The sequence below is a fragment of the Barbatula barbatula genome (assembly GCF_947034865.1).
Source record: "Barbatula barbatula genome assembly, chromosome: 9".
NCBI classification, from domain to species: domain Eukaryota; kingdom Metazoa; phylum Chordata; class Actinopteri; order Cypriniformes; family Nemacheilidae; genus Barbatula; species Barbatula barbatula.
The window spans coordinates 21,939,195-21,966,882 of NC_136772.1; the positions used below are offsets into that span (position 1 = coordinate 21,939,195).

General features: G+C 38.9%; 1 protein-coding gene across 2 annotated transcripts; it reads left to right on the forward strand.

Annotated features, from left to right (window-relative positions):
- On the forward strand, nt 1-27,110 carry abcb6b (ATP binding cassette subfamily B member 6 (LAN blood group) b). 2 transcript variants are annotated; one of them, XR_013787101.1, is made up of 18 exons: nt 1-340; nt 451-652; nt 2,952-3,044; nt 3,121-3,313; nt 3,458-3,579; nt 6,097-6,206; nt 6,303-6,368; nt 6,439-6,564; nt 6,784-6,860; nt 6,987-7,050; nt 7,383-7,468; nt 9,999-10,056; nt 10,154-10,258; nt 18,383-18,561; nt 19,813-19,925; nt 20,008-20,102; nt 22,693-22,761; nt 26,306-27,096. XR_013787101.1 is itself a non-coding variant. In XM_079463622.1 (18 exons), the coding sequence occupies exons 1-18, from the start codon at nt 254-256 to the stop codon at nt 26,421-26,423; spliced, it is 1,959 nt and encodes a 652-aa protein (XP_079319748.1). In that variant the 5' UTR covers nt 74-253; the 3' UTR covers nt 26,424-27,110. The 2 variants fall into 2 exon arrangements, 1 of the variants encoding a protein (XP_079319748.1); XM_079463622.1 differs by having other exon boundaries at nt 74-340; nt 18,383-18,557; nt 26,306-27,110.
- Nucleotides 27,111-27,688: the final 578 nt, after the last annotated feature.

Sequence of the window (27,688 nt, forward strand, 5' to 3'; positions counted from 1 at the left end):
AACCAGCTTCATGGTACAGGCCCCGGCGTTAAACCTCGTCAGCGTTTTAATTTACAGCGCGGAACAAACATTCGAGTCACATGACCGCCGGTGTGCCAGTCATGTGAACATTAACCCTTTAAGCTCAATGCACGCAGGCAGCTACTAGCACTGCCGGTGAGCGCGCGCGCTACATAATACAATCCATGCGTTTTAAAACCCGACGGTACTATGATTTCAGGTGATATTTTCGTGAGCTTGATCGAATCAAACAATGGCAAGCAAGTACAATAAAAAACGCACGCAACAAAACGCATCGGAAACTGAAACCGAACGAGCATCATTTGTGTTGACCGTAGAGGTGAGCATGACCATTTAAAACACGCGCCGGTTCTTAAGAGAGATGCTTATAACTTCAGCGCAGAACTGCAGATGCATCTTTGTTGTCTTTCCGTTTTATATGAAACTCAGCAAAAGCATAAAACAGAGGGACGAGTGGAGGTGGTCTCCGGGTCGGCATGGCAGGACTTCAGGAGGAAAGTGGGCCTGCTGACGCCATACATGTGGCCCAGGGGCAATGTGATGCTGCAGGGTCTTGTGATGCTGTGTGTGGCACTCTTGTGCGTGGAGCGTGCCATCAATGTGTTTGTGCCTATTTACAGCAGGAACATAGGTAAGATTAGATGCACGAGATGGGAAATTCTTTTCAAAATCCTTCATGCATTTAAGTAGAGTATATGTGGAAGCGTTGTGATCGTTTAACAGCATACAAAATAGTAAGACGAGAGGAAAAACATGTGCGTTATCGTATGAGACCGGTAGATGTCGCCATATCACACCATTTCAGCTCCTGCTGTGGGGAAACTGCTCAACTGGTTATCAGGATAAATAGATCAAATTTGTGCGCAGAACTGTTGTTCAGACATATAGGCAAATAAAGGTTTGCATTAACCCCCTCACGCATAGAGGTCAGAAGTTGCCCCGAATAAGCCTTCCATTCCTTTTTTTGTACTAGGAGACTATTGCAGGTAAAAAAAGTTTTAACATCAATAGTCATATCGCGTTAGATTGGATTTTAGTTTGGGAGGAGATTCGAATGAATCTAAACATCAGGCATCATTATCTTTATATCAGTCTCCACCTTACAGGAAAAAATATGTGTAATATATCTCTAAAGTGCGATCATGTGTTTTTTACACACGTGGAATTCTTGTGCTTTTTTGTAAGACTAAAGCTCCCACGCCCAACCGAGATGCACCTTCTCCAGGCTGAATCAAAACCGCCTCACCCACACGTACTAGTTAACAGACTGGAGCCATTAGAAGACACGCATGGCACCAGAAAGAGGCCTCCGATGCAGATACAAATGCAAGACAGGGCCTTTTCTCTTCAGTTAAATGAAAGAACGCATACTGTCCACTTAAGTGGATGTCTGACCACAATTTTTCCCCATGATCTCAACTTTTTCTATGTAATGCCTATGTTTCAATGGTAACCATTAGTGTTGTGGTCTAATATTTATGCTCATTTATATGGGTTCTGTTCATATATCATAATTGACATATACGTGTGCATGTACATATACAAGAATGTAAATTTTATGATAACATTAGGATATATTTTTATACATGGGAACTTATTATAAATGCTTTAAAAGCATTCTAGCTGGATAGCATATTATTCATAATCATGATGACTTAAAGGTGGTGAAACTAAAGGATGAGGAGGTGTGGCCAAATTTTTGACTCATATACACAGACATGTCTATGGTCGGTCGAATTGGCCCTCCCTTTTCAGAGTTCCCAGTCCTTTGCAGGCCAGCTGGATGAGTGAGCAGCCCCTTAAACCTCTCAGTTAAGTCAAAGCCCCCGGTTCAAATAAGCCAAAAAGCATCAGACTTTTACAAAAGAGATGTGGGACAAAACCCAACTATGCTAAACTCTTCCTTAGCTCAAGACCACGTCGACCTTCTTTCTCTGGTTCTCTCGTTCTTTTGTTGTCTTGCAACCGCATTTATGAAATTCTGAGATTTGATTCCTGTATTCGCTCCCCTCTCCCGTCATCCTTGTCTTCCAAGTGTACGTCATTCATTTGATCTCTTCTCGAAGTTGCCGATGTGTATGTCCTTCATCATCGGAGCAGTAACAGCTTTGCATTTGGAGGGACATGAAAGCCGCGCTGGGAGAAAAGTGAGCTTTTGTGTGGCAGAGAGAGATTGAAAGGGGTAATAGGGGAGGTCACCAACCCTGCCAGTCACGATTAGGGGGCATTAGAGGCTTTTAGCCGAGTTAACACGCTGGTACAAGGGCCTTTTTGTCCGCAGCTCCGTCTGCCCCATGCCAGGGATGAAAATCAGCTCTCTCACCATCCATTTCTACGCCCCCAGCTCAAGAAAGAGGAAGAGAGGTTTTGCTTGGCCTTGGGCATTTTCTTTGATTGTTTTGATTCCTCTCTCTTTCGCCTTAGCCCTTTAACTTTTCAAACGGTCATGAATGTAAATGAATCGGATTGAGGATCTCTCTCAGCTCTCAGAACGGACCCATGTGTTCACTCTCAAGATACGTTATTCTTTGACTCCTGGCTCTCCTTTTGGCTCATTTTTGGTTCCAGATTCACGTAAAAGTGAGATGGGCGAGTTAAAATTTTGGCGTAGTAAAGTCCTGAAGTCCTTAATGAGGAGTTTGAGTTTGTGTTAATGAAGGGAAGAGACTCGTAAATAGGAAAATAAACCAGCGATATGTGTTCTCATGCATTTTCTTAACCACTTTAGATTCCTGAAGATCATTTAAAGGGATAGCTCACCCAAAATAATCTAAATCATTGGCTCACCGTGTTTTATTACCGTATCATCATTTACTCCAAACTCACTATTTTTCCATGTAACACCGAACATGATCCAGTGTAAAATCACTAAACTCTCGAAACTTTAAAACATAAGCACACAAGTTGTTCTTTCATTCATCATTTTTCAGTGAACCAGCTGTCTGCGACGGAAAGCTGGAGGACCCTGGCCATCACGGTGTGCGTTTACGCTCTCCTTAAGTTCTTGCAGGGTGGCGGTGTAGGTAAGTACAAGGAAAGTGGGTTTTTTAAAGCGCTACGTTTATGTCTGCAAACCATCACCTGTCTCCCGCCCCTCAGGTACGTCAGGTTTTGTCAGTAATCTGCGCAGTTTCCTGTGGACGTATGTCCAGCAGTACACCAGCCGCGTGGTGCAGGTCAAACTTTTCGCTCACCTGCACGCTCTCTCTCTACGCTGGCACCTGGGCCGCCGCACGGGAGACGTCCTGCGAAGCATCGACCGTGGCACCTCTTCGGTCAACAACTTGCTAAGGTGAAATTTATAGGAGGTCTGTTCTAGTGATATCTCATCCGGTAGGAGGAACATTGCTGCATGTGCAATAAACAAATCAAAAATCTATGCTGTTGTTATGTTTTGTAGTTATGCTAGATAACTGACGTTTGGTTTGTGTTGCAGCTATATTGTGTTCAGCATTGTACCCACTATCATTGACATCATCATTGCTATCATCTATTTTGTGACGTACTTCAGCGCCTGGTTCGGCCTCATCGTCTTTATATGCATGGCCCTCTACCTCAGTAAGTGTACCAAAAAACGCTCATATGGTCACATGAAGGGATGCGAGTAGAATACAATACGAATTGAAATGACTGTCGTCAATGATTATTAACACGTCGTTAAAGCTGAAATTCATAACTTTCGCATCTATGTTGCCATCTTTCTTTGAACCGAACTGCCACGTTTCTTGACGTACTTTGCTTGACGAGTGTTGAAGTCAAATTTCGTCAAACTGGCATTTCATGAGAAGCCGCACCTAACAGATCATTCCAAAACAATGGCTCTGAAATCTTTTTAATATACAGTGGTGGTTCTACATTGATTTGCTCCCCGGGCGAGACCACCTTTGAGAATTCGCGTCATGGGAGGGGCTTCTGCCCATAATACTTTTTTCCAAATAACGCACATCTTCGGCGAATCCCTGACAGACAAATAAAAAAAAAACGTACACTAACACTCTTCTCTAAACAGGTAGCGGTCTAGCTTTTATTGAAAGTAACTTTGTATTAGCACCTATTGTACTATCGCTTATTGCTCCTCGAACTCTTTGTAAGTCGCTTTGGATAAAAGCGCGTCTGCTAAATGACTAAATGTAAACAATCATGGCCCTACAAGAGCAAGCTCCTGATTGGAAGCGCAAATTTTCAGATTTCAGAAAGTTCAGATTTTTCAACTCGTGTGAATCACGCGAAAGCTCAATCACCTCGCGCGAATCGCATCACAAGTAGGTCATCGCGTCTTTACATTGACTTAACATTGAAAATCACTCGCACTTAACGCTTCATTCGCGTTCGGTTTGAACACCTAGAGGTGAACTATGCCCTGCCAATTTGCCGATTCCCCACACAATGAATGAATGATAGATAATAGAAAACCGCTTCGCGGCAGCCCAGAGTTTTTCTTTATTGCTCGTGCCGGTGCCGCCCCCCATGTGACATGAAAAAATGCCGCCCGGTTCGCCCGTGCCTGAAACCGCTACGGTTAATATATGTCAGTGTAAGTTGTTTTCGATTAAGATCATTAACATTTAAGTTAGTATGGTACTTAGCTTAAGGTCTTTACGGGAAACCGCACCATCATCATACAACCTTTATGCTGTAACAATCTCCAAAAGAATGTGTCAAATAACACATTTGTGATTTATAGAATAGTAACACGATTACGTAAAAAAAAGGACAACGCAAGGTTGAGTTAAAAGTAACACACTCATTCATGAAACGCGAGCAGAAAGATTTTTGGTGTTAAATGTTGGTAAAGTCGTTTTGAAATGTTTGTATTTTCAAAATGTTAGGTGGTGCGAAAGACATTTACACCTGCTCCTTGCCACGTAAAATATTAAAACGTTCTCTATTCTTTTAAATAAATAATTGACACTACATTTTGATGCGCTGTATAACAATGATATTTCACAAGTTTTTTGCCCTGGCCTTTTTAAAATTTGGTGTAAAACGCAGAGCTCGCCATTTTTCTTTTTTGCGGTCGTCCAACCACAGTTGAGGAAAGGCGGGACAAACACTACATTGACCAACCATCATACACAACAATGGAGACGTTAATATTACTGTTCACTGCATACATATGGGGCGCAAACTTTGTAAAAAATCTGCGCGTTTCAGAGAGGTGGGGCAAAGAGGAGATACAAACATTCACGGTGTGTGGAAAATAAAGCGTTTTTTAACCTTGCTTCGTGTTAACAAATTGCATTACATCTAAAACGAACCATAATATTCGTTAAAGCCATGTCATATGACCCTTATAAACTAGCATAGAAGTCAGAAGACATTAAAGTCAGCTAGAAACATTAGATTTATCCGAAGTGAACACTAAATTTGCCAGTTCTAGTTTATATACTGTGCTGTGCTACACCTTGAATTTTCTAAAAACAAGTTCTTGTCTTTCTAATGATATTTTTGGCGTGTAAAATGTGTTTTTATGGATGCTATATTGTAGATTAATGACATTAGCGAGATACAAAATAGCTACTCAGCAGGGTTTCCTCTGGTCCTGAGGTTTTATTGCCTCACACCTGGTCTATGTAAGATATGTTTGGTGCAGCTGGACTCATTCAGACTTTATTGGACATACATCATATTGCCAAAGTAGAGATTTAGGCTACATAGTACACATAATAATATACGTTTGCGTGATTGATCACATTTAGGTTCATTATTATTATATGAATTAAGCCAGATTTTTACTTCTGCGATGGACCGCGCTACGCATAGGACCTACGCACGACCATAAACTGAACTTTAGTGTTTAGGCTTTAAAGGTGCACAATGGACCAGGTCACATTAGTTTTTGATGACGCGTGAATGTGATGTTAGTCACGGTGTTTATATCTGTGTTTAGCGCTGTTATCATATCCCTCCAGCGTGTTTAAATATCAAGTGAAAAGTAAGATCTGCTTAACATCTTTATGCAGCATACTTTACTGTCAACTCCGGTTATCCACGCTTATCGGTTATGAAGTACAGAAGCCGACAGTCAGGGACATTTGACGTCCAGCTGAATTTGACTTTGCAATCTGTTTTCAGCTCTCACCATCATCATCACTGAATGGAGGACCAAATACAGGCGTGAAATGAACACCCAAGACAACAACGCCAAGTCAAAAGCTGTGGACTCCCTTCTAAACTTCGAAACGGTAAGCGACCAAATAGCACAGCAAGCTTTCACTTCCAAGGTTTGCCTTGTAGTGTTGTTAATACTTTTTAAATATCACAAATTGTCACTCATTCAGGTAAAGTACTATAATTCTGAGGGTTTCGAAGTCGGGCGCTTTGAGGATGCTATTCTGAAGTATCAGGTAATTTATTTGCACACCGAGAATTCAGAAGCAGTTGACTGAGGTGATACTGAATTGTTTTTCTTTTCAGGTTTCTGAATGGAAGACCAATGCTTCTCTGGCATTCTTAAACCAAACCCAGAATCTGATCATTGGATTGGGGTTGCTGGCTGGCTCCTTGCTTTGTGCACACTATGTTACAGTGGATAAGTTTCAAGTACATGAATGATCATTATTGTGGTTTGTGTGCAAGATTTATGATCGTTGCCCGTCTAACAAAAAACAGGCAAGAAAACATAAACCTGCATTGAAGAGGTAGATTTCATGATCACCTCAAGTCCTGCACGGACAAGGACCAAATTTCCTCTAGCTAATTTGAAAATTTTGCAAGTGCTGTTTTTGTAAGTTGGTCATAATTTGTTGTTGTTTTTTATAGGTTGGGGACTATGTTCTCTTTGGAACCTACATTATCCAGCTCTACACTCCACTCAACTGGTTTGGTACATATTATAGGTGAGACTATAAAAGGAGGATTTGAATGTGTTTATTTCTTTCTAAACTCGAGGCTTGTTTGTTGTTACCAGACGTTTTCTGATTGTTTCTCCTTTGACTTACTCTTCCACTGTTTTGTTTGCACAGAATGATACAAAGTGCTTTTATTGACATGGAGAGCATGTTCGATATCCTAACAGAGGAGAAAGAGGTGAGTGGCCGTGTTACATCCCTGCCGGATGGGACAGTTGTTTTCTTCTAGCGTTGGTCTTCTGCGCTTGCTCAAGTTACCTCTTGGGAACCGTTTTTGTTGATATTCGATTTGATTCATATGCTAATAACACGTCTAAAACCTTTATTTGATCTTTACGTGTCTTTGTTAGTGGAAAAGCAGCTAATATGCAAACTGATGAGAAAGAGATCTTAAGATTTTTGTCATGATTTTCATTTGAATACATTCTTCACGTTTGTCTAATATGCTGTGCACCCGTTCTAGTGATTAATTCAATGTCATTCTAACCTCCACATACACCTGTTTGACAGGTAAAGGACAATGTGGATGCAGGAGACCTGTTGTTCAACGAGGGGAGAATTGATTTCAAGAATGTTTGCTTCAGTTACACTCCTGGGTGAGTTTTGCGAATGACAATGCTGGCTGACATTACTGATTAAATCCAGTGTGTCTAGTGATGTACAGTCGTCTTCTTTTGAAGTTTGGACGTTGGCAAATCAATTTATCCGCTTTACGAGACACCTGGTGAACAACCCCGCAGATGGCGGAAAGTTAGCAAATAACAAAGTGCGCCCGTTTAGAAAATGATACGATTGGTCAGTTTTACTGTCACTCGAAATGTATCTCTCTCATTGATTTACTGCTGTACTGTCAGGGGTAGCCTCATCGAAGGCCCCCTACTTAAGCACGCACTCCACTTCTTGCAGCATGCGCAGGCTGCGCAGACAGTTCTATGACATCACAGAACTGTGACTGCTCTGCCAATTACTCTTGTGAGACTTGGAAATCTCGGATAGAGTCCGTATCAATCCAGGAAGTCAAATATACATATATAATAGGGAAAATCAGCAGACTTTACGATAGTTTAATCATCACAGAGGGCCCTAAGGGTTCGCTACTGTAGCAGTGCCTTCTCCTGAAATGGTGGTGGCAGAAATAGCTTTGGAGACTTATCCACCCCTTACATCCCTTTTATAACCCCTCCATCAACATATCATTTCGGTAACATATTTAATCATAGAGTATTATTAGTAGTAACGTATTTCTCTCTTTAACAATTTGCAGGGATGCACGATAGGATTTATTTCATATATATATATATATATATATATATATATATACACACACAAACACACAGCTGAGGGAAAAATGGATAGACCATTCCGCATTTTTATTTCAAATAAGGTGCAATTCTAGGTGCATTGTTGTCATTCCAGCCTGTGTCTGTTGAATTTCAACAAAATCAAACCTCAGGAGTGACAAAGTCATCCAACAGCAATGTGAAACACTGACAGCATCACACATGAAAACAGGGATAGAAATCAAGGTTATCACATTGTCTTTTTTAGATATTTACCTAAATACATGTAGAAATATAACGTGTGTATTGCTTAAAAGTGAATATGAACTTGTTTTCTTGGCAGTATTTAGAGTGAAGATAAATGCAAATAGAAACAATATTTTTACTTCAAATTTTGGTAAGCGCACGTGCCAAACTGTCATTTTTGAATGGATATACTGTATCTACTAGACGCGAATATTGTCAGCGCTTAGTAGTATATCAGTTCATTGACGTACTTAAGGCTCACTCATTTTTAATAAAAGGACAAAAATATTCGTTTTGATTTAACTTCTTTAAAATCAGAAAAACGGTCTGTAAAATTGTCTTAAAAAAGAAATGTGGCATTATTTATATATATATATATATATATATATATATATATATATATATATATATGAAGATGAGATAACTCCATTTTAAACGTTTTTATTATGTTATCGTGTTTTTATTGTGTTTTAATGTGTTAGTTAGCCGTATTTTTTAGTAATTATGGCTTAAATCAAAACAAACCAACTGCAGTTTGATTAATAGTTATTGAAATGCTCAACAAAAAAAAATTTAACTGGAAAATATATATATATATATATATATAGAGAGAGAGGGATGGATAGAAATATATATATTCCCTAATAAATATTGGTTGGCCGATACATTGGTGCAGCTCTAATAATTTAATAAGTTAATAAAAGAAGAAATGCAAAATAATTATCTTCATATGAACATGTTGTCACGGGCAACTTTCAATTCAAATTTATTCATATTGCCCTTTTCACAATTTTCATTGTTGCAAAGCAGCTTTACACACATCACAATAAGAAAATGTATTAAAGTAACACTGGGGGTCAAATGTAAGACAACATATGGCATTCAGATAGATGGTATTATCACAAGTTTTTATCAATGCAATTGTCAGAAGCTATCAATTTATTCAATCCAAGTATATTTAATTTAGTTGAATTATTATTTAAGTATTGTTTTCAGGACTGGTAGCCTACAATTTTTAATATACCAAAACAATTTGCAATAATACCAAAACGTACGGAAAGAATATATTTGTAAAAATATGTTAACGCAAGTTGTTTATATTTATGGATTTAACTAAATCAGCAGTCTCCCAGTGAATAACAGTGGCAAGGAACCAAAACAACCATCATACGGTTTTCCATTTCTCAAACCTAAAGTGTAAAAACAGTTCTTGCTCGAGTCAGACATGACCAAGAGGAAAGATGTCAGTGAGTCACATGTTAGGGGGTCTCATGAATTCATTCAGTAAACGTTTCCTCAGACTGAAAACGTCTCATTCTTTGTGACTAAATACAACAGCCATCACAGTACTGTACTTGTTACGCCTAGTTTGTTTTTAACTATACTAAACAGAAAGGTGCCTTGTCCTTTTTGTTGTTTTGCAGTTTCCTTCAGACTGTTGCTCACTATGAACTCTAATTTTATAGATGAACTGTTGTGCTGGAAATACTATAAAATACTGTATTAAGGCGTATCTGTGAATGTACATTTAAAGCCAAACATGTTTTTCATAACATTGATCTTTGTGTACTAAAAAAATGTGTTTGATTTGTGTCTATAGGAATGAGATTCTCAGTGACGTGTCCTTTTCAGTGATGCCCGGGCAGACAGTAGCACTGGTAGGATGAGAATATAAAGTTATAAAACAGTGAACGATCTGTAATGAAGTCTTTATTATTTGTATTAAATTGAGCTGTTCAATTGATTGTTTAACAGGTTGGCCCGTCCGGATCAGGAAAAAGTACCATCATCCGTCTACTTTTCCGGTTTTATGATATACAGAGTGGATGCATACTCATTGACGGACAGGACATCTCAAAGGTGAGGAAACAGATGTGCTTATTTACTGTGAAATATGGACACTGAAGGTGATTTCTGTAGTTTCTCGGAAATCACTTACTGCACCTTTAAGAAAGTAAATGTGGTCAAATTTGAATTTGGTTTGGTTTGAATGGTACTCTTATGTTTGTATTTCAATGGATCATGATTCAAGGCAGCGAGGAAAGAGTCTCTAGTTTTTCTGGTTGAAGAGAATGAAGAATGTGCATAAAAGAGTATATAATGTCATTTCCTAACTGCAGGCTTGCTGCGGACAGATTCTGTTACAAATACTGAGCGATTGTACAGAAGGGTCTCTAACAATAAGCCGTTTGAAGTGTTGCTATAACAGACCGTGCAGGCTGTCGCAGTACAGTGTATTAATAATAGTTATGTAAGTCGTAACCTTAGATCATGTCACCTCTACATTCATGTCAAGATTCTAGGAATATGATTTGGTGCTCGCTCTTATTTCCAAGTAAACCTGCCGCCTGTAAATTAATCATAGTGAGAGAGACCTAAATAATGAATATGGAACTCTGAGGCTGCTCTTACTCCAGTGTCCTCCAGCACAGCTTTGTTATTGCTGCTAGCTTTGCTCATGGAGGACTGGTTTGACACAGGACAGAAGCTTACCTTGACCTTGTTTCTAAGGTGGTCAGATGAGATAGAATAACATGTCACGGATGCCTTTTCTGTGACTTCTTGCAGTTGGATATTGAGCGGAGGGTTAAATTGTTTTAGGCAGGTTAGTTTAAGGGATAGTTCACGCAAAAGACATGTAAATTCTTTCATCATTTACTCACCCTCATGGTATTCCAAACTTGTATGACTTTCTTTTTCCTGCAGAACACAAAAGAAGAGAATTAGAAAAACATTGGAATTGGTCATTGATTTTCAATGTATGGACACACAACAACTCAGACATTTCTCAAAATATCGCTTTTGTGTCAATCAGTTATTACCTTTACCATGTTAGCAGGACTCCCAAAAACATATATTTTCCAAAGCATAACAAATAGAAGCTATTGTATATAACAGTATTTTTGACATTAGGATGTAAAAGTGTATTCCTTGTGATATGACCCCTTTAAAGGGACAGTTCACCCAAAAATGAAAATTGTGTCATGAACTATTCAACCCAAGTTGTTCCAAACCTGTAACATTTTTTGTTTCGACAAAATGTTAGCAACTGAGATTTCTGTGATATCATTAACTACCATAGTAGAAGAAAAATCATTGTAGTCAAAGGTGCCCCAGAACTGTTCCTAAAATTCCTCAAAAATCTCTTTTTGTGTTCAAAAGAACAATATAGTATTCTTCCAAATATCTTTCTTCGTGTTCGACAGAACAAAGAAGTGTATACAGATTAGGAACAATTTAAGGATGAATATTTGACAGAATGACAGAATTTTAATTTTTGGGTGAACTGCCCCTTTAATGGGAACAGCATATGTTTTGACAGGTTATTAGTTGAGTTGTTTAAAGCAGATTTGGAGATTGTTTAGATGGAGGAAGTACTGCTAGATGTGAACGAGAAAACACACACATGCTCACAGGCTCTCCGGTATCATGTCCAGTCCATGAGGACCAAAATCCAGCGTTAAACAGCCGCTTTCACGCTTCAGACGATGACCACAAATTCCTGCAGAGTGAATGTATTGGGGCGCAGCAGGAAACATGAGTTAGATGTTGGGGATTGAAGGCTTTCTCACATGACGGGCATGAAGATAGATTTACTTGTATAGACCAGCTGTCATCGGTTGAGTTTCTTATCCCTCACACTAGCGTCCAGATCGAGCTCAGTATACTCACGGTAATTGGCAATTTGGACTGATTAAACATCTGCTGGCACCGAAAAAAGATCTTTCGTCAAAATATAGCGCTTACTGCGATATAGGTCAAGCATATAGACCTACATATACGCTCTTGCTCTTTAAGCAGGACACATCTGTTGGTCATTTTTCAGGTAAGCACTGCCACGGAAACAATAGATCAACTTTTGAATCCCGAGGTCTTTGATGGTGCGCACACCTGGAGGCTATTTTCATTCGGGCGGTGGTCGGTGATTCCACCTTCCCTGCTCAGTATTGACGCCCTCGTGTCTGTCTGCACATGTGACACGACTCCGGTCCGTCAGATGTAGGGGGAAAATATGACTCATGAAATATCTGAGCATTTTCTCATCCGAATGAGAAATGTTGTCACTGATATAAGTGCATTCCGCCTTTTTAGTTTGCAGGAACCTCGTAAAAACAAACAAGAGGCTTAAGCGCAGTCAATATGGAGTGCAGAAATATCACGGTTGAGTGAAAGACAGGGAGGATGGAAATGATTCTAGTTTGTTAACAAGGAGTAATATAAAATCATTGTGAAATAACAAACAGTTAAGAATAAAACCAACTTTGTTGTGGGTGTTTTTTTAGCAATTATAAGGGGCTTTGATGGAAGAATATTAAAGTTGTTTGAAGCATATTTTGGCAGGTGGCCCAATGGACTCGATGAGAGCAGACAGTCATGATTTCTTCCACTCGCCATTTATACGACAAACGTTTCTGTGTCACAAAAGGTTCTTTGTGGTGAAAAAAGATTCTTCAGATTATAAAAAGCAAGATAGGGATGGTTCGTTCTGGAGCCAAGAAAGGTTATTCTATGGCATTGGTGTGAAGAACCTTTTAATCCCCTTCATTTTTAAGAGTGTACTGTTTACAGAGTTTTCTGATGTTATGTGGATTTAGTGAGAGTTTGAGAGTTTGTTTTCCACTCTGAATTAAAAGAAAATCTATTTCAAAGTGAATATATATTAATTACACTTTAAAACTGTTGTGTTCTAACTGAACACATCTCAGTATCAAGTTAAAGGGAGAGTTCACCCATAAATGAAAATTCTGTCATCATGTACTCAACCTCTTGTCAATTTAAACCCGTATACATTGATTTCTTCTGCAGAACACAAAAGAAGAAATGCAGTTCAATGGGTACCACCATTGTCTGGTTACCAATATTCTTCAAAATGTCTTCTGTATTACATTTTTGGGTGAACTTTTTCTTTTAAAAAGATACTCCACCCAAAAATGATAATGAATGAATTACTCACCCTGGAAGTTGTTCCAGACCTGCATAATTGTTTTTGTTCTGTTACACACAAAGAAAGGTATTTAGTAGAATGTTAGTAACTGAGATTTCTGGGATAGTCAAATTATGTTTCTGCCGGAAATCTCAGTTGCTTACATTCTTCCAAATATCGTTCTTTGTGTTCATCTGAAAAACAGTTTGGAACAACTTGAGGGTGAGTAATTCATGACAGAATTTTCATTTCTGTGTGGACTATTGCTTTAATTACACATTTTGTGTCACTTTTAACTCAACCTTGTGTTGACCCTTATTTATTTAACATAAAATTACCAATAGTGTGTTGAAAAATCTGAGTTTTTGAAAATCACTTTCTATCAATTGCATTTAACAGGGAAAGGCCTGAAACTTAAAGGGACAGTTCAAACAAAAATGAAAATTCTGTCATCATTTACTTACACTCAAGTTGTTGCAAATCTGTATACATTTCTCTGTTCTGATGAACACAGAGAAATATATTTGGAGTAATGCGTGTAACCAAGCCGTTCTTGGCCATCATTGACTACACATGAATTGTTCTGCTTCAAGTCTGCGCGGCATGTCCTGATCACATTCCCTTTCTCTGACTAAAAACTATTAAAAAGCTTAATAAAATTCTTCAAACCACTTGATGAAACCACTTCTTTCAGTGCTAAATAGATTTAGTTACGTTACACAAACATGGTTATTGATGGCATGTCAGTTTATAGCACTCTCAGCTGTAATGTCATCCATCTCTTTAACTGCTGGAGCAATAACACTTTGAAGCTCGTTCACGCTGAGACCCAGCGGTGCATCTGTCATATTCCGCTATATGGAACACTTCATAAAACAAGGTTATCGATTGCGGTCGATTAACAGAAGGCAAGTGGTCTCCAGAGATGCGATCCAATTTCAGTGGCCTAACCCTTTGATTCATCTTACTGACCGTGGCATTCGTCTCGTCTTTACATAACAAATGTTATAACAAGAAGGAAACAGAAGACTGAAACAAAGGCAGGAACAGAGACGGACCCCTTGATCCTCTCCTTTTCTGAGGCGCTGGCCTTCATTGATCTTACGTCTGATTTAGTAGAGTACCGAAGAGAAGAGACTGGAGTCTATAACAAGCCTGTGAAGTGTTAAGCAGAGCAGCATGTGGAGGTTCGTGTAAACAAGATGTTTTGCGTACATTTGGTCCAGGTTAGGCGCACATGGGCTGTCCCCTCCCAGCCTTTCTGAGCCTTTCAAGTGAAGGGTTGCAGCCCCGATTTCTGCGCACATCTGGTCGGATATGCAGAACAATGCCTGCGCCGGGATCTCGACGAGTGGGTTTAATTTGAGCATGTTTTGCATATCGCCGGTCCGCACACGTTTCCCTCATTTTAGAGTTATTGATATGGCCGTTTTCTGGAGGTGTGGTGACGTGTGCACATGTCAAAGTGACCAGATAGTCGTAAAAAATGCACGATCAGTTTATTCTGTGGCACAGACAAGTCGATAAGTTGTTGATGGAGAAAATTATGTTCATGGATACATCGATTGGTTGTAAAATAGCTTTAAACTTTATTTAAAAAACGACAAGGTTTTGTCTTAGGCACGTGCTCTAAGTGGGGAACCAATCAGAGCGTTTCTGGAGGAGGGACTTTATAGAAACGGGAAAAATCGGATTGTTTTGTGAGAAGAGGTACATTGGTGAAAAACAGATGTGTGAAATATAAAGCATTTTTGAAATCGAAACATGAACACGAATTATCATACACCCAAAAAAACGCTTCGAAAACAGCCAAAGAACGGCACATTTAAATGGCATGTGCATGGTAATGTCTGTTCAAGTCTCTTTGTTCTGATTTGAAAGCGACTGTTGCAAATAGGAGCGGAAACCAAAGTGAGCGAAAGTGCCGTCTCTTAGGATAAAAGTATTGTGAGGGGACAGATGCTGTACTCTCATAAAGACCTGAGAAGCCATTTGTGTTTCACATGGCTGCGGTAAGCCCCCTCTCACCCTACCCAGTCTGATGTTAATTACTTCATAAATTTAGGACATTGACTTTTTTAAGAGCCAAATGAATAGGGAGAAAGAATGGCTAGGCGGCGAATTAAGCGTACTAAAAAAACAGGCGAAAATAAACAAAAGGAAAAACAACAAAAAAAACTTCAAAGAGGGATCTAATTCATCAGGCATTTGAAGTGAAAAGACTGAGGCTGGTTCCACTCGCCACATGGATTAATAGTCGACTGAAGACCAAGACGCTCTTTGCTCTCTCTCTCTCTCTCTCGCCCTGTCATTATGTGCTCTCAGAGACAGCGGCTTTGCTTAAATGGGATCTAAGGCTAATTTTGAGTTTCTCTTGTTGTGGATAAAATCACAATTGTTTTATTTTACAGAGGTTGAGGTTATGCTCAGTGTTTTTTATAGTGGTAAAGATGCTTTTTTTGCATCGGTTGAAGAACGTTGTTGTGTCTGTTTTCCCGAGTAAAGTGTAGGACCATTGACTCCACCAGAGAACTTTAATTTGGTTGAAAAACGTTTTAACATTGTGTCCTTTTTTAAGTTAAGGATATTTGTATGTGGCTTACCCTATCAAGAATAAACGCTCAGTGGCGCAAGGAAAATATACAACAGGACTTTTGCTCAGATCCTGCCCAGATTTTCAGTCTGAACTTGTTGCAGAAAGTCTATGCCAGTCTGCAGATTTCATCAGCTAATGTGTTTCCATCTGAAACTTTCAAAAAGTCTGCAAGTGTATGATGTCTAGTTTAAAGTAAATCTGTTTAGATTTTAAAAGTCTGCAAGTGTATTTCCAGCCATTAGATTCAGCAGATCTGTGGGTAATTTGTTCACTCAAATAGGGCATTCACATAAATCAAACAAGCATTTGTCCACACCATAGCTGTGAAAGTGACATGAAATAATAATAAACTGGACCAAAAGACTTTGGTTAATTGTGGTCAAACAGTCCAGGGTTGAGGTAACAGGCCGGTTATTGAGCTGGGATGTGCATTGACCTCATTCTGTACAGATAATCTGCTTTAATTGAATATAGATTTTTTTTAAGACTTCAGATAAGACATGGCTTGATGTTCCCGCTATAATAACATTGATATCAAAGGTATGTTTCGTGGCTCTTACATACATCCTGATTTACCGATGTTAAAAACAGCTCCCATCATGCATTCAATTTAATTTGTTAACCTTTTTCTTGAAGTTTTGTCTTAAGAAGTAGGTCAGTACCGAACCCTTTACTTTTAAGGGTAGGTTTGAATTGCGTTCTGATTCGGTACCTGAGAACTCATCTGGGTGCCGCTTGAGAGCAGGTGTGTTAGGAAAAGAGATAGCGACAGTGCGTGTTATACCTCATGCAAGTCAACACTAATACAGCAGACTCACATAAATAACGTACAAAATGCAAATAAGCACTCAACTCTGCATATAGCTATCATGTTTATATTATTTTATTTATTCTTACATGTTCTTATTCTGTAAGAAATCCTCCCCGCCGAGACGCAGCAGGCGTGCACGCACAAACCAAGTTTACTTTTAGTTTTCAGTCCACCAATGAATCAGATCATCTCACAAAGTCCCGAAACAAAGTTATTTACATTTATGCATTTGGCATAATGACAGATGCATTAGAGCAGTAATAAAACGCATCAAAAACAAATGAGGGAAAGCTGTGGCTGTCATGGTTTAGATGCAGTTGTGGACCGGGCAGCATGAGACTGATGTACAATTTACATGCATTTATTGTATGATCATATATATTATCCTTTCCATAAAAATGTATTATAACAATTCATTCAAGTTACCGCACCGGTTAAAATGTGTACGGTACCCATGTATGGTATTTCACATACTAAAAAAATTGACCAATGCTCAAAGTATAAAAGCATCTGCCAAATGCATAAATGTAAATGAAATCAGTTTCTTGAAGAGCGGGACACAAAATGTTTCGCTTTTTCACACGATTAAAGTAAATGCAGATGTTTTTTTATGATAGCCATGAAAATTGCAATCATGTGACTTCAAAAATTGAAGGTTTTACTTTTATAACTTATAACAAAAAAATACTCTTCTGTTCCTTTAAGAGCGCATTCAATCCTGAGGATTAGACTGTCTAGGCTGGTCAGACCGTCATTTTAAGAAATAAAATATTTGTAGTGCAACAGAGATGAAATGTGATGCAGTCTTATATGTAAAACCTAAATGACACCAAAACATTTGATATGATAAGCTTTTGTGTGCTCTACGTAGTTCTGGTTTCGTCGACTTGATCTTCATTCGTTGATGTCAGCACTTTTATTGCACATTACTGTTGAAAATGTCGACATTGACCGGCATAATAAACATGCTGTAGTGAAATTGAAAAGTTATTGTTGTTCTTTTAGTTTAAAGTCATCGTGCAGCCCTACTAATGTATGTTTTATTTGTAAACGTATCAGAAGTGGTTGTCCAGATGTCTCTTATTTATTCAAATAAGGTCTTGATATATGGTTTAAATTGCCCAGTTTAGCTCTTTCTTGAAACGTGTGCCCATTCTAGACCTACTTTGTCTCGTCTCTGCTCCTCTTTATGCTGTTTGAAAGCCTTGATGTCGGCTGGCACTGCCTCACAGAGTTTGCCAGGCTTTGGATCTCGGCAGGGGTCTATCTCCGCACCCCTCCCAACAACAGACAGCATGTGAAGATTGTCACCCTGCTTTATAATTGGGGTTTCAGATCTTCAGAGCTTGGGACCCCTTCATAGCCCATCAGCACCTGGTTTCTTCGCTTTCAAAGGCAATGGAGTCCTACAAACCCTCAGGTGGTGAAACACTTTAAAGTCTGAGGCCCACCTGTCCATGATTCACCTGTTGTTGTTATGTAGACTACGTGGTGCTGGATAGTCTTTGTATGTTCTCGTTCGAAATCACAGGGAAGACATGGACTGCATGGCACAGTTACCAAAAGCATTGGTTTCCTAGTAAAAATTATGGACTCTTAATGGCAAATTAAGTTTTTGCATGTTTCTTTATTGAAATGTCTGTTAACATGCAGGTGAAACAGAACTCGCTCAGATCCTACGTTGGCGTAGTTCCTCAGGACACCGTCCTTTTCAATGACAACATCCGTGAAAACATTCGTTATGGACGCATATCTGCAAGTGACCAGGAAGTAGAAGAGGCCGCAGTGGCTGCTGACATCCATGATAGGATATTGTCCCTTCCAGACGGTAGGTGAGTGTTGATTCAAATGTGCGACAAACTTAATTTAAACAGACATTTTTATGAAGAGAAATGTGAGGCTTAATTTAAACAGACATTTTTATGAAGAGAAATGTGAGGCTTACTGTAAATGAGAAACTGAACATTAGGTGGTGTGCAATTTTTGACGGAGTCAGTGAATCATTCAACCAGTTGGTTCAAAACGATGGTGAACGAAGCGTCGATGGTGTCATGATGAATGACTCACTGAATCCTATTTTATACATATTTAAATGTTTAGTGTCCCTCTTTCTTTTATGAGGGTGTCAGATGTGGCCTAATGGTTAGAGAGTTGGGCTTGTGATCAGAAGGTTGCCAGTTCTAATCTCAGTGCCAGCAGGTCATGACTGAAGGGCCCTCGAGCAAGGCACCTTACCCCTGATTGCTCTGCAGTAATGTGCCACTGTAAAAAAACAACAACTTGTAAGTCGCTTTGGATAAAAGCGTCTGCCAAATGAATAAATGTAAATGTAAATGTTTACCAGAACAAAGAAATGTACAGGTTTTGAACAACTTGAGGGCAAGTTAATGATGCTGACATTTTTACTTTTGGGTGAACTTAGCCTTAACGTAGTATCTCACAACAGAAACATTTTCATACTTTTTAAAGAAACAAGAAATAATATTCTTTCATCTAGGCTGACCTTTTGCTTTGCAATAAACTCTTGAATGTCAGTCTCTTACTAGATAGTTAATTCAGATATAATCGATCAATTTAGTCACCTTCATATGATATATTTTCTTTGCGCAAATTGCCCAGCATTTGTCAAACTCCAGAAGGGGCTAAAAAGAGCCGTCTTATGAAGCAATGCGATAACAGACGGAGATTGTAAATCTTTTCCAAAGCTTATTTACTTTTTATTTGGTTATTAGTGCCACAAACCAGAAAAGCACCAGTAACGTTTATTATCATCTAAAGGCCAATCATGCGGAGCCATTGCTTATTGGACATGTGCACAGGGAACATTATGACAAGTCACAAAAAAACTCACCATGTTCCCCAAAAAGATACCAATGAACATGAAATATTCATTATTTGTCACATGGAGTACTTATGGAGTTGCATTGCATAATATTTGCTGTAAGGACACTTTACTAGAGTCTTTATTGCTCCACAGAAATAAGACATGAGTTCAATTAAATGTTGGCAGATTTTCATTTTCGCATGAACTGAACCTTTATGTCTGAGAAGAGACTGACATTATTTCTTGTCATTATGAACAGGGTACGACTCCAAGGTCGGTGAAAGGGGTCTGAAGTTGAGTGGTGGAGAGAAGCAGAGAGTTGCCATCGCTCGTACCATCCTGAAAAACCCACGTATCATTTTGCTTGATGAAGTGAGCGAATGATTTACAAAAGTTTTATGGTTAGGCTGCGTGTGGGTTTCTATTCAGTCCTGTTTCTTGACTTTACATGCAGGCCACATCTGCCTTAGACAGTCTAACGGAACGCAACATTCAGTTTTCTCTTGCCAAAGTGTGTGCCAGCCACACCACTCTAGTCGTGGCGCACAGGTAAGCATATATGTTTCATAGAGTGATAGAAATGTCATTTTAATTAAAATAACGAAAAGCGGTCTTAAATAAAATGCCTTTTATTTAGCCTGGTGTCTCATTCTGTCTAGCCCCTAAAATATGTACATATGGCAATCCTTTTGTCCAAGGATTGTCTCTCCAAATTCAAGGCTTTATCTCTGAGATAACATCACGTATTGATAAAAGCTTTTGTTGGGCCATCTGGGCAAGATCTCGAGCATTAATTAAATTGATCTATTTGTCCTTAAGGATAACATTGTACACCAAAGAAATGAAGGTTAATGAAGGCTAATGCCAACAATAACAAGCATCCACCTCACTAATGCCATAAAGCTGCATGTGTTTGTGCAATACGGCTATAAACTGTTTTTTATTAACTACAGTTTTTCTAAGTGACCCAAATCATTTCTTGAAACGGTTCACGTTGTTCTTGTAACAATAAATGCTCCACTCCAGTGTCTATAAACCTAAAACTTCCATGACAAAACCAAACACTTTGCTCATGGACATAATTCTCTTTCATTCAAATCGAACTGCTTGATGGAGGAAACAAGCAAACACAGAGACCAGTTTACAGCACTGTTTCAATCAACCTGGAATTAGAACTGCGTTTGTTTTAAAGATTATATACATTTACGTTAGTCTGTATATTTGCATACAGTCAAAAAACATACGTCAAAGCAAGTTTGCAATGTTTGTGTTCTCTGCCTCACTATTTTAATGACTTTTTATGTACGTGTTGCTGGACCATTTCAAATAGAATCACCAGTATTGCGGTCATTCATGTCCAGTGTCTATTGAATTTCAACAAAATCAAACCTCAGGAGTGACAAAGTCATCCAACAGCAATGTGAAAGACTGACAGCATGACCAGACGCATGAAAAAGAATGAAAATCCAGCTTATCACTTAAAAAATAATTGTATTTATGTTATAATATTTTCAACCTTTTTCCTAAATACATGTATAAATATTACTGTTTTATTGCTTAAAACTAAATATAAACTTGTTTTCGTTGCAGCATTTCAGGTCTATAAAAATAGAAAGCCCCTTTTCTGTTATTTTGACCTGTTTCTCCAGGTCTTATTTTCTGCAAATAAGAAAATATGACGGTTCATAGACATCATTTTTTCTGTTTGCACTGACATTGCAACAACCACAATGCTGTTTTTTAACATGATCTGTTTTACATTGTAGCCCACACACAGTACACGATAAATGTCCACTGTCTCCCCATCAGAAAACACATGTGTTCCTGCTATTTTCTATTGGCATTTTACGAGACAGTTGAACTCGACTCAGACGTCCTTCCGTCTAAAATTCCACCACTCCTGCTCTTACTAACCGTCTCTGGCCGCCCGGCGTCTCCATTTCCTTCATTTGCTGTGCCGTGTGCTCCGCTCATGTCGTCCCCTCTGTGTCTCATTGCCCTCCTCTATAGAAAACTGTAAACACATCGGGATCACAGTCTGTGAGCTTTGATCCTGTCCAGCCTCTGAGACAGTGCCGGGCTTTGATCTGGTTTGGGGTGGTGGTTCTGGGGTTAGCAATCAATAAGAAAAGTCTCCGCTCTTTTGTTTGAAGATGAAGGACAGTTCAGCCCCGCAGAAGGGTTTGGGTGTGAATTAAAGAAGGCGTGTGTGTGTGCGTGGGTATGGATTATATTAAAGGATCATGGTGCTGCTTTAAATTAAGGGAATGCATTTACAGTACACTTGTGGCCGAATTGTTCTGCTTAGAAGAAAGCTTTCGTTTTGAGCTTTCGTGGCATCTGTTTGGGTCACAGCCCTCATCGGGTGTATTTTTTAATGCTTTTTCCCCCGAGCCTTTGAAAAACAGAGTTACGACACTCGCATAGACGTCCGTTGAATGAATAAAATGGGGAAGTAACTGGTGTCATTGACCAATAGTTCCCAACACTGCACTGAATTCATTTCAATGTCTCCCAAACGCATTTGCTGTTTAACTAGTTGGCAGACTTATCTTACATTTATAGATTTTATATTTATAGATCCTATATTCATATTGCTGCCCGGACAAATTATGCTATAAATGTATTCAACGTAGTATTCAGTGTACACAATGGACTAATAAATTATACAGAAAATGTTATGTATATAATATACTGTATATACATTTTTGAAACACGAGATCGATTGTCGTAGCTGTTTTTCAACGGCTCTGCTTTTTTCCTATCTCAACTACTGTAAACCATATGGGCCTTGATATTCAGATGGTGGTGCCACTTGCTCAAAATATCAACCAAGTTGTTTGAACCAAATCAAGTACACATTTCATGCTAAACATATCTCAAGAAAGTTTATTTGGACACTTATTTTGTTGTGATGAACTCTGTTTGGAGGTCTGCGTGAACTTACTGTCCGGCCACAAAAAATGACCTTGACACCAGTTGGTTACAGGGAAAGCAATTATGTCATCATCTATTCACCTTCATAAACCTGTACATGACTCTGTATTTCCAACATGGCAACGACACAGTTTATTATCAGCAAAACCACTTTAAATGTTCAAATGTCTTTTGGGGCGACTGCATTTGTTTGTGTTTTCAGATTGTCAACAATCATCAGCTCCGACCAGATCCTCGTTCTTCATGACGGCAGGATTGTAGAACAAGGCAGGTCAGTTGTGTAACTGCTTTATCCCTATTGTATAAAAAACTTTTCCTCCTCTATTCGGTCGGATCACCATCCCCCCCCCCGTCACCCCCTCTGTCCTAATTGACTGAAATTCCTAGTGAACCATAATACGACATGTTGGGGCAGACCAGGTCTTCTTCATCTTCTCATGAAACATACGAACTGTGTGTGTGTGTCCCAAAGGTGCTCCTGTTATCAGCAGATCTGTAGTCTTAACCCGAGGGCTGTCTGAGTGCATCTTAATTTTCCCAGAGACAGGATATAGTCTCTCAGTGTACGAGCCGTCCACACCCTGCCTGATCTCTGTGTCGTGTCTCGCTGCCGGCCCTCAGGTGGTACACAAAGTTCCCCCTTTAAACCCAACACACACACGCAGTGTCCCGCTAATGGACTTCTCTATTCATCCTGACCGCTCAGCCTTGGCGTTAACCCCGTGCTCACCGTCCGTCTTTGATATATGAGCCATGGCCAACAGAGCATCCGCTACACACACTTAGACACACACAGCCATCAGGGATGTAACTCCACACCTCGCATATTCAACGCTGACTGACACTGCGATGTAAACACATCCCACGCAGGGCTTCAACAGCGTATTGGAATACACATGTACACGGGAAGAGATGAGGTGGGAACGGGCATTAGGGGAGATGAGGGGTTAATGCTTTTAGAATAGAGGAATTAAGAGATACACCTTGTTCGTTCGGCAGGCCAGTCCTACGCAGATGGCCTTTTTTAAGATGCTTCCTAAAATAAGATGTGTGAGGAATGTCTGGAAAACAGGTTTCACTGAAAATGGAGGATTAGTGAGGGATGTTTTATTCATTTCTATGACTTTTAAAGTTGAGACTTTTGTTGGATAAGGTTTGGAGTGCTTCCAGGGCTCCTTCGCTGCTTTCCAAGTTCTTTAAGAGTCAACGGATGGTTGACTAGTCGTTTAGCATATAGTTAAGTGGAGTCTTTCTTCGAGTTTATATAGTTTTTATCTTAAATCTTTCCTGTATCTCAGTGGTCAGAGCATTGCGTTAACAATGCAAGGTTGTGAGTTTGATCCCAGGGGATTGCAGATACCTATGTATAAATGCAATGTAAGTCGCTTTGGATAAAAGTTTCTGCCAAATGCCTACATGTAAATGTAAAGCAACATCAGTTCCAACTTAATATGAATTCAATTTGTGTGTCGTAGGTGTAGGGACGCACTTGATCATTTCCCGTAAAGATGCATAATTAGTTTTTCTGTCTCCTGCATGACAGTTCTGTAACATCTATGTTGTTAACCAATAAGGATCTCAGATGTTCGTGGCAAAACAAAAGAGTGACAATGGTATTAGTTTTGCTATTGGTGGAATTATGCAATCGGGGAAAAATGTGTGGAACTATGGCAACTGAACAACAACTGTGAACGATAGATGGAGGCCCTTAGCAGCCGGAAAAATACTAGAATTGGCATTAAGCTTAAATGAAGTTTATTATATCCAAAATGAGATTATCAAAAATCATGATTTTTTTATGGTGCATTCCAATTAATATCAATCAAACTGCAGTTGGTTTGTGTTCATTTAAGCCAACAAAAAAGAATACAGCTATCTAACACAATAAAAAAATTACATAATAAAAAACATGAATTTAGATTTTTTTTCTAAACAAAGTCTTCAAATTTTGTTGATACTACGTAAGTAAAAAAACACGTGGGAATCAACGTGTATTCTGAGACTGGTTCCCGTCCACGACACAACAACTAATCTGAAACAGTGACTATTGTAACCGTGTTCACCATCACACGTGCAGCATCACGTTCCTCACGCTATATTACTCGCGGGATTCATTGTTTCTGCCATTTTTTTCACTTTGCGCTGAAGACGCGGCTGAGCCAATATTGCACGTTTGTGGCAGTCACCCCGCACAAATTTGTATATGTCTTTGTTTTGACTTTGTCTGTCATTTACTGGCGCAAATAGTTCAGTTTGCTTTTGGTGTGAACACACCATAACAGACAAACAATTTTTTATCTTAACTGGGCTGTAGACATCTAGTTCTGTGACTTTAAATCAATTCTTCAGTTGACTAAACAGTTCAGAGCACTATTCTGAGTTGCTTCCATTTTAGTGCTCCAAAAGTGAGGACGCTGCCTATGTAGGCAACAAGACAGGGGCCAGTTGTAAACTATAACTAGTTAGGACTAATCTGTTTTACTTATAAGATTTCAACTGACTTAAAGAAGTCTTGAAGAGACAAAATAGCTGACTAGTAAGACTAGTCTACGCAGTTTATGCAACGTATTTTTGAAATTATTTTTGGTGTGATATAAGTGTTCTGTGCTCCCAGAGCTCTCTGTCCCACATGGTGTATGCCTCACTTTTGATGTCATACTTTTAAGTAATGGATGCCTCCGCAAACTTGACCTTAGACCGACCCGCCCAACTCTCAGTTTTAGCAATCTGAAAGAAAGCAAAGGGAGAGCTTCCTTGCCCTCAAGTGATTTCTGGAGCCGGAAGCAGGTGTTCAGTGGTTTCTTTGACCCCTATGAGGGACTAAAGTCTTTTGAAGGCAAGTCAAAAATATCTGATATTGTTATGATAACATTTCACAATTTTGACCATATGGTATCATCACGCAAGTTATGTTTTGGACTGAAATCTGCATTTCCTACTGTTAGTCGGTCCCACCCAGAATTCACGTTTTTATTCGTGAAAATATCTCATTTTGCATTCAATCATTTGCGGGACAATTTGTAATGTTTTTATAACTGTAAATACTTGAAACTATTTATACAAATACTTAATAACAATACATTTTTTAAGTGTAGAGAATAGAACTTCTCTCATTTAAATGTTAATAGTTTAAACCACTAGTAGGGTCCTGTCACGTTAGGATCCGCAGCAATGCGCTGATCCAGTAACATACGTCCCTAACAGTTTTCCCCTCATCATGTTTGTTCACTTTACTGTATATAGACAGAAGGGGGGACAAGGGGGCTAAATACTGGCTAAGACAGATATTTCGACGTAATTTTGTGTGTATTTGCCTACTGGCGCGCTTGTCAGACTGCATGTGCAAATGTTTTCTCCCACTGATGGTAGATTTTGAGATTAATTTACAAATGTGTGAGACTGAATGATGTGTGTAAACCTTTCTTACCTTCACTCAACGTGTGCGACAGGAAACATTTTTTACAGTATCTTGGTGAAAATGAGGCATTAATCAATCAAATTCGACGTAATTCAATAATTTTACTTTATTTCATGTCTTTTTATTGCGATAATTTCCTGGTGGAACGAAAAATTTTGAAGGATCGTAAAAAAAATCGATATATTGTTGATTTTGTGATTTATGCCGCTATCGCGGAATCCCGAGAACCTAGAAGGACCAGTTAGTCAATTCAGATAATATGAGTTCAAGAGCAATGAAACAATGTTTATTTTACTGAAAAGGCAAGAATTTATTTTCCACAGCCCCATTTTGAGTGTTACAATTTCTCCCATGGTTTTCTATCTCCCCTTTATTTCATGTTTTCTGTGTGTTCTAGGCACGAGGAGCTGCTGGCCATTGGAGGCCTGTACTCAGCCATGTGGTTAAAACAGCAGCAAAGCCCGGAGTGTGAGATCTCAGAAGAGTCAGCCCTGGAGCCAAAGGAGAGTACCTGAAGATACAGCAGTCCTAATGAATTTTGATGGATGAAATCAATCGGCCAATGGGAGCTGCAAAGTTCATCTCAGATGGAGCTGCACCAGACCGCACAAAAGTAATGACTGTTTCTCAGATAAAGGTTAGACAGGTGTCACCGAAGTGCAATAAATCAATGTACTGTAGTGTTGCTTAAACATTGGTGGCATAACCAAATCGCATACGTGTAAAATACTGTCTTATGGTGACTGGAGTAAGAGAGGATATAAAAAAGCAACATTTAAGAATGAACAGTGGGTACTTTGTGTTTTGTTATATGTGCATTTACATTTCTACCAAAGAGAACTTTAGGCTTTTTTATATTTTTCCAGGCTGATTTGAAAACAATGAATTTATTTGAAGTCAAGATAAACTTGATAAAGTTTAAAAGTGATATTTCAGAAAATAATGGATTTTAATATGAGTTAAATGAGCCACAGTCACAGAAAGGAAATTGCTTGAATTGAATGTTATCTCATAATAGTAATAGTACAACTTTTACACACTTTGTGAAAGCTGAATATTGTTTACAAGAACAATGATTTTATAAACAATGTTTTGTATTTTCATTACATATGCACTCCTTAAATATCATTTGAAAAAAAACTTGTTGTAAACCTAAAAATAAAGTCTGTAAATAAATACAATGCTGGCTATGTACAAAAGTTAATTTATTAATAGTATTTACATTTTTTAACTCAAGCTACGGTTTAAAACAAACGAGAACCTGTCGGATCCTTAAGAGTAGAGACGCACCGATATATCGGCAGATAAAAGCTATTATTCACGTTATCGGCTATATAGTTTAAAAACAGCCGATGATCAGGGCCGACATATCCTGATATAGCCTAAAAACGAATTGAATTTGTGCTCCGTTTATAGAAAATGTTAAGAAACATCACCAGTTTGATTTTCAATGTTAATAGTAATTGTATAATTTAATACCATTCAGAAATTTACGGTCAGTATCTGAATAATCTCTGTCTGTGGAGAAATGTATCTGACATTACAGTTCATTCACTATGACACAGGGCAGAAATATTTACAGAATCATTTGATCTACACAAAACCATGTGTTTATCATAAATTATTTGGATATTCAGTTAAAGACGATTCAAATGCCGTGAGGGTTTGGCCACTGCCCATCTACATCAACAGTAAGGGAACAGCAAAAAACATTGGGAGGCCGGAGGGAATTGTGGACCACTGGCCTAATTTTGACCGAACGGATGCGCTGCGGAAACAC

Excerpts from the sequence above, each read along its gene's own strand:
- abcb6b (XM_079463622.1), top strand. The coding sequence starts at position 254 with ATGGCAAGCAAGTACAATAAAAAACGCACGCAACAAAACGCATCGGAA. Across the intron at positions 653-2,951 it reads TATTTACAGCAGGAACATAG|TGAACCAGCTGTCTGCGACG; the intron begins GTAAGATTAGAT and ends ATCATTTTTCAG. Across the intron at positions 7,051-7,382 it reads TCCTAACAGAGGAGAAAGAG|GTAAAGGACAATGTGGATGC; the intron begins GTGAGTGGCCGT and ends CCTGTTTGACAG.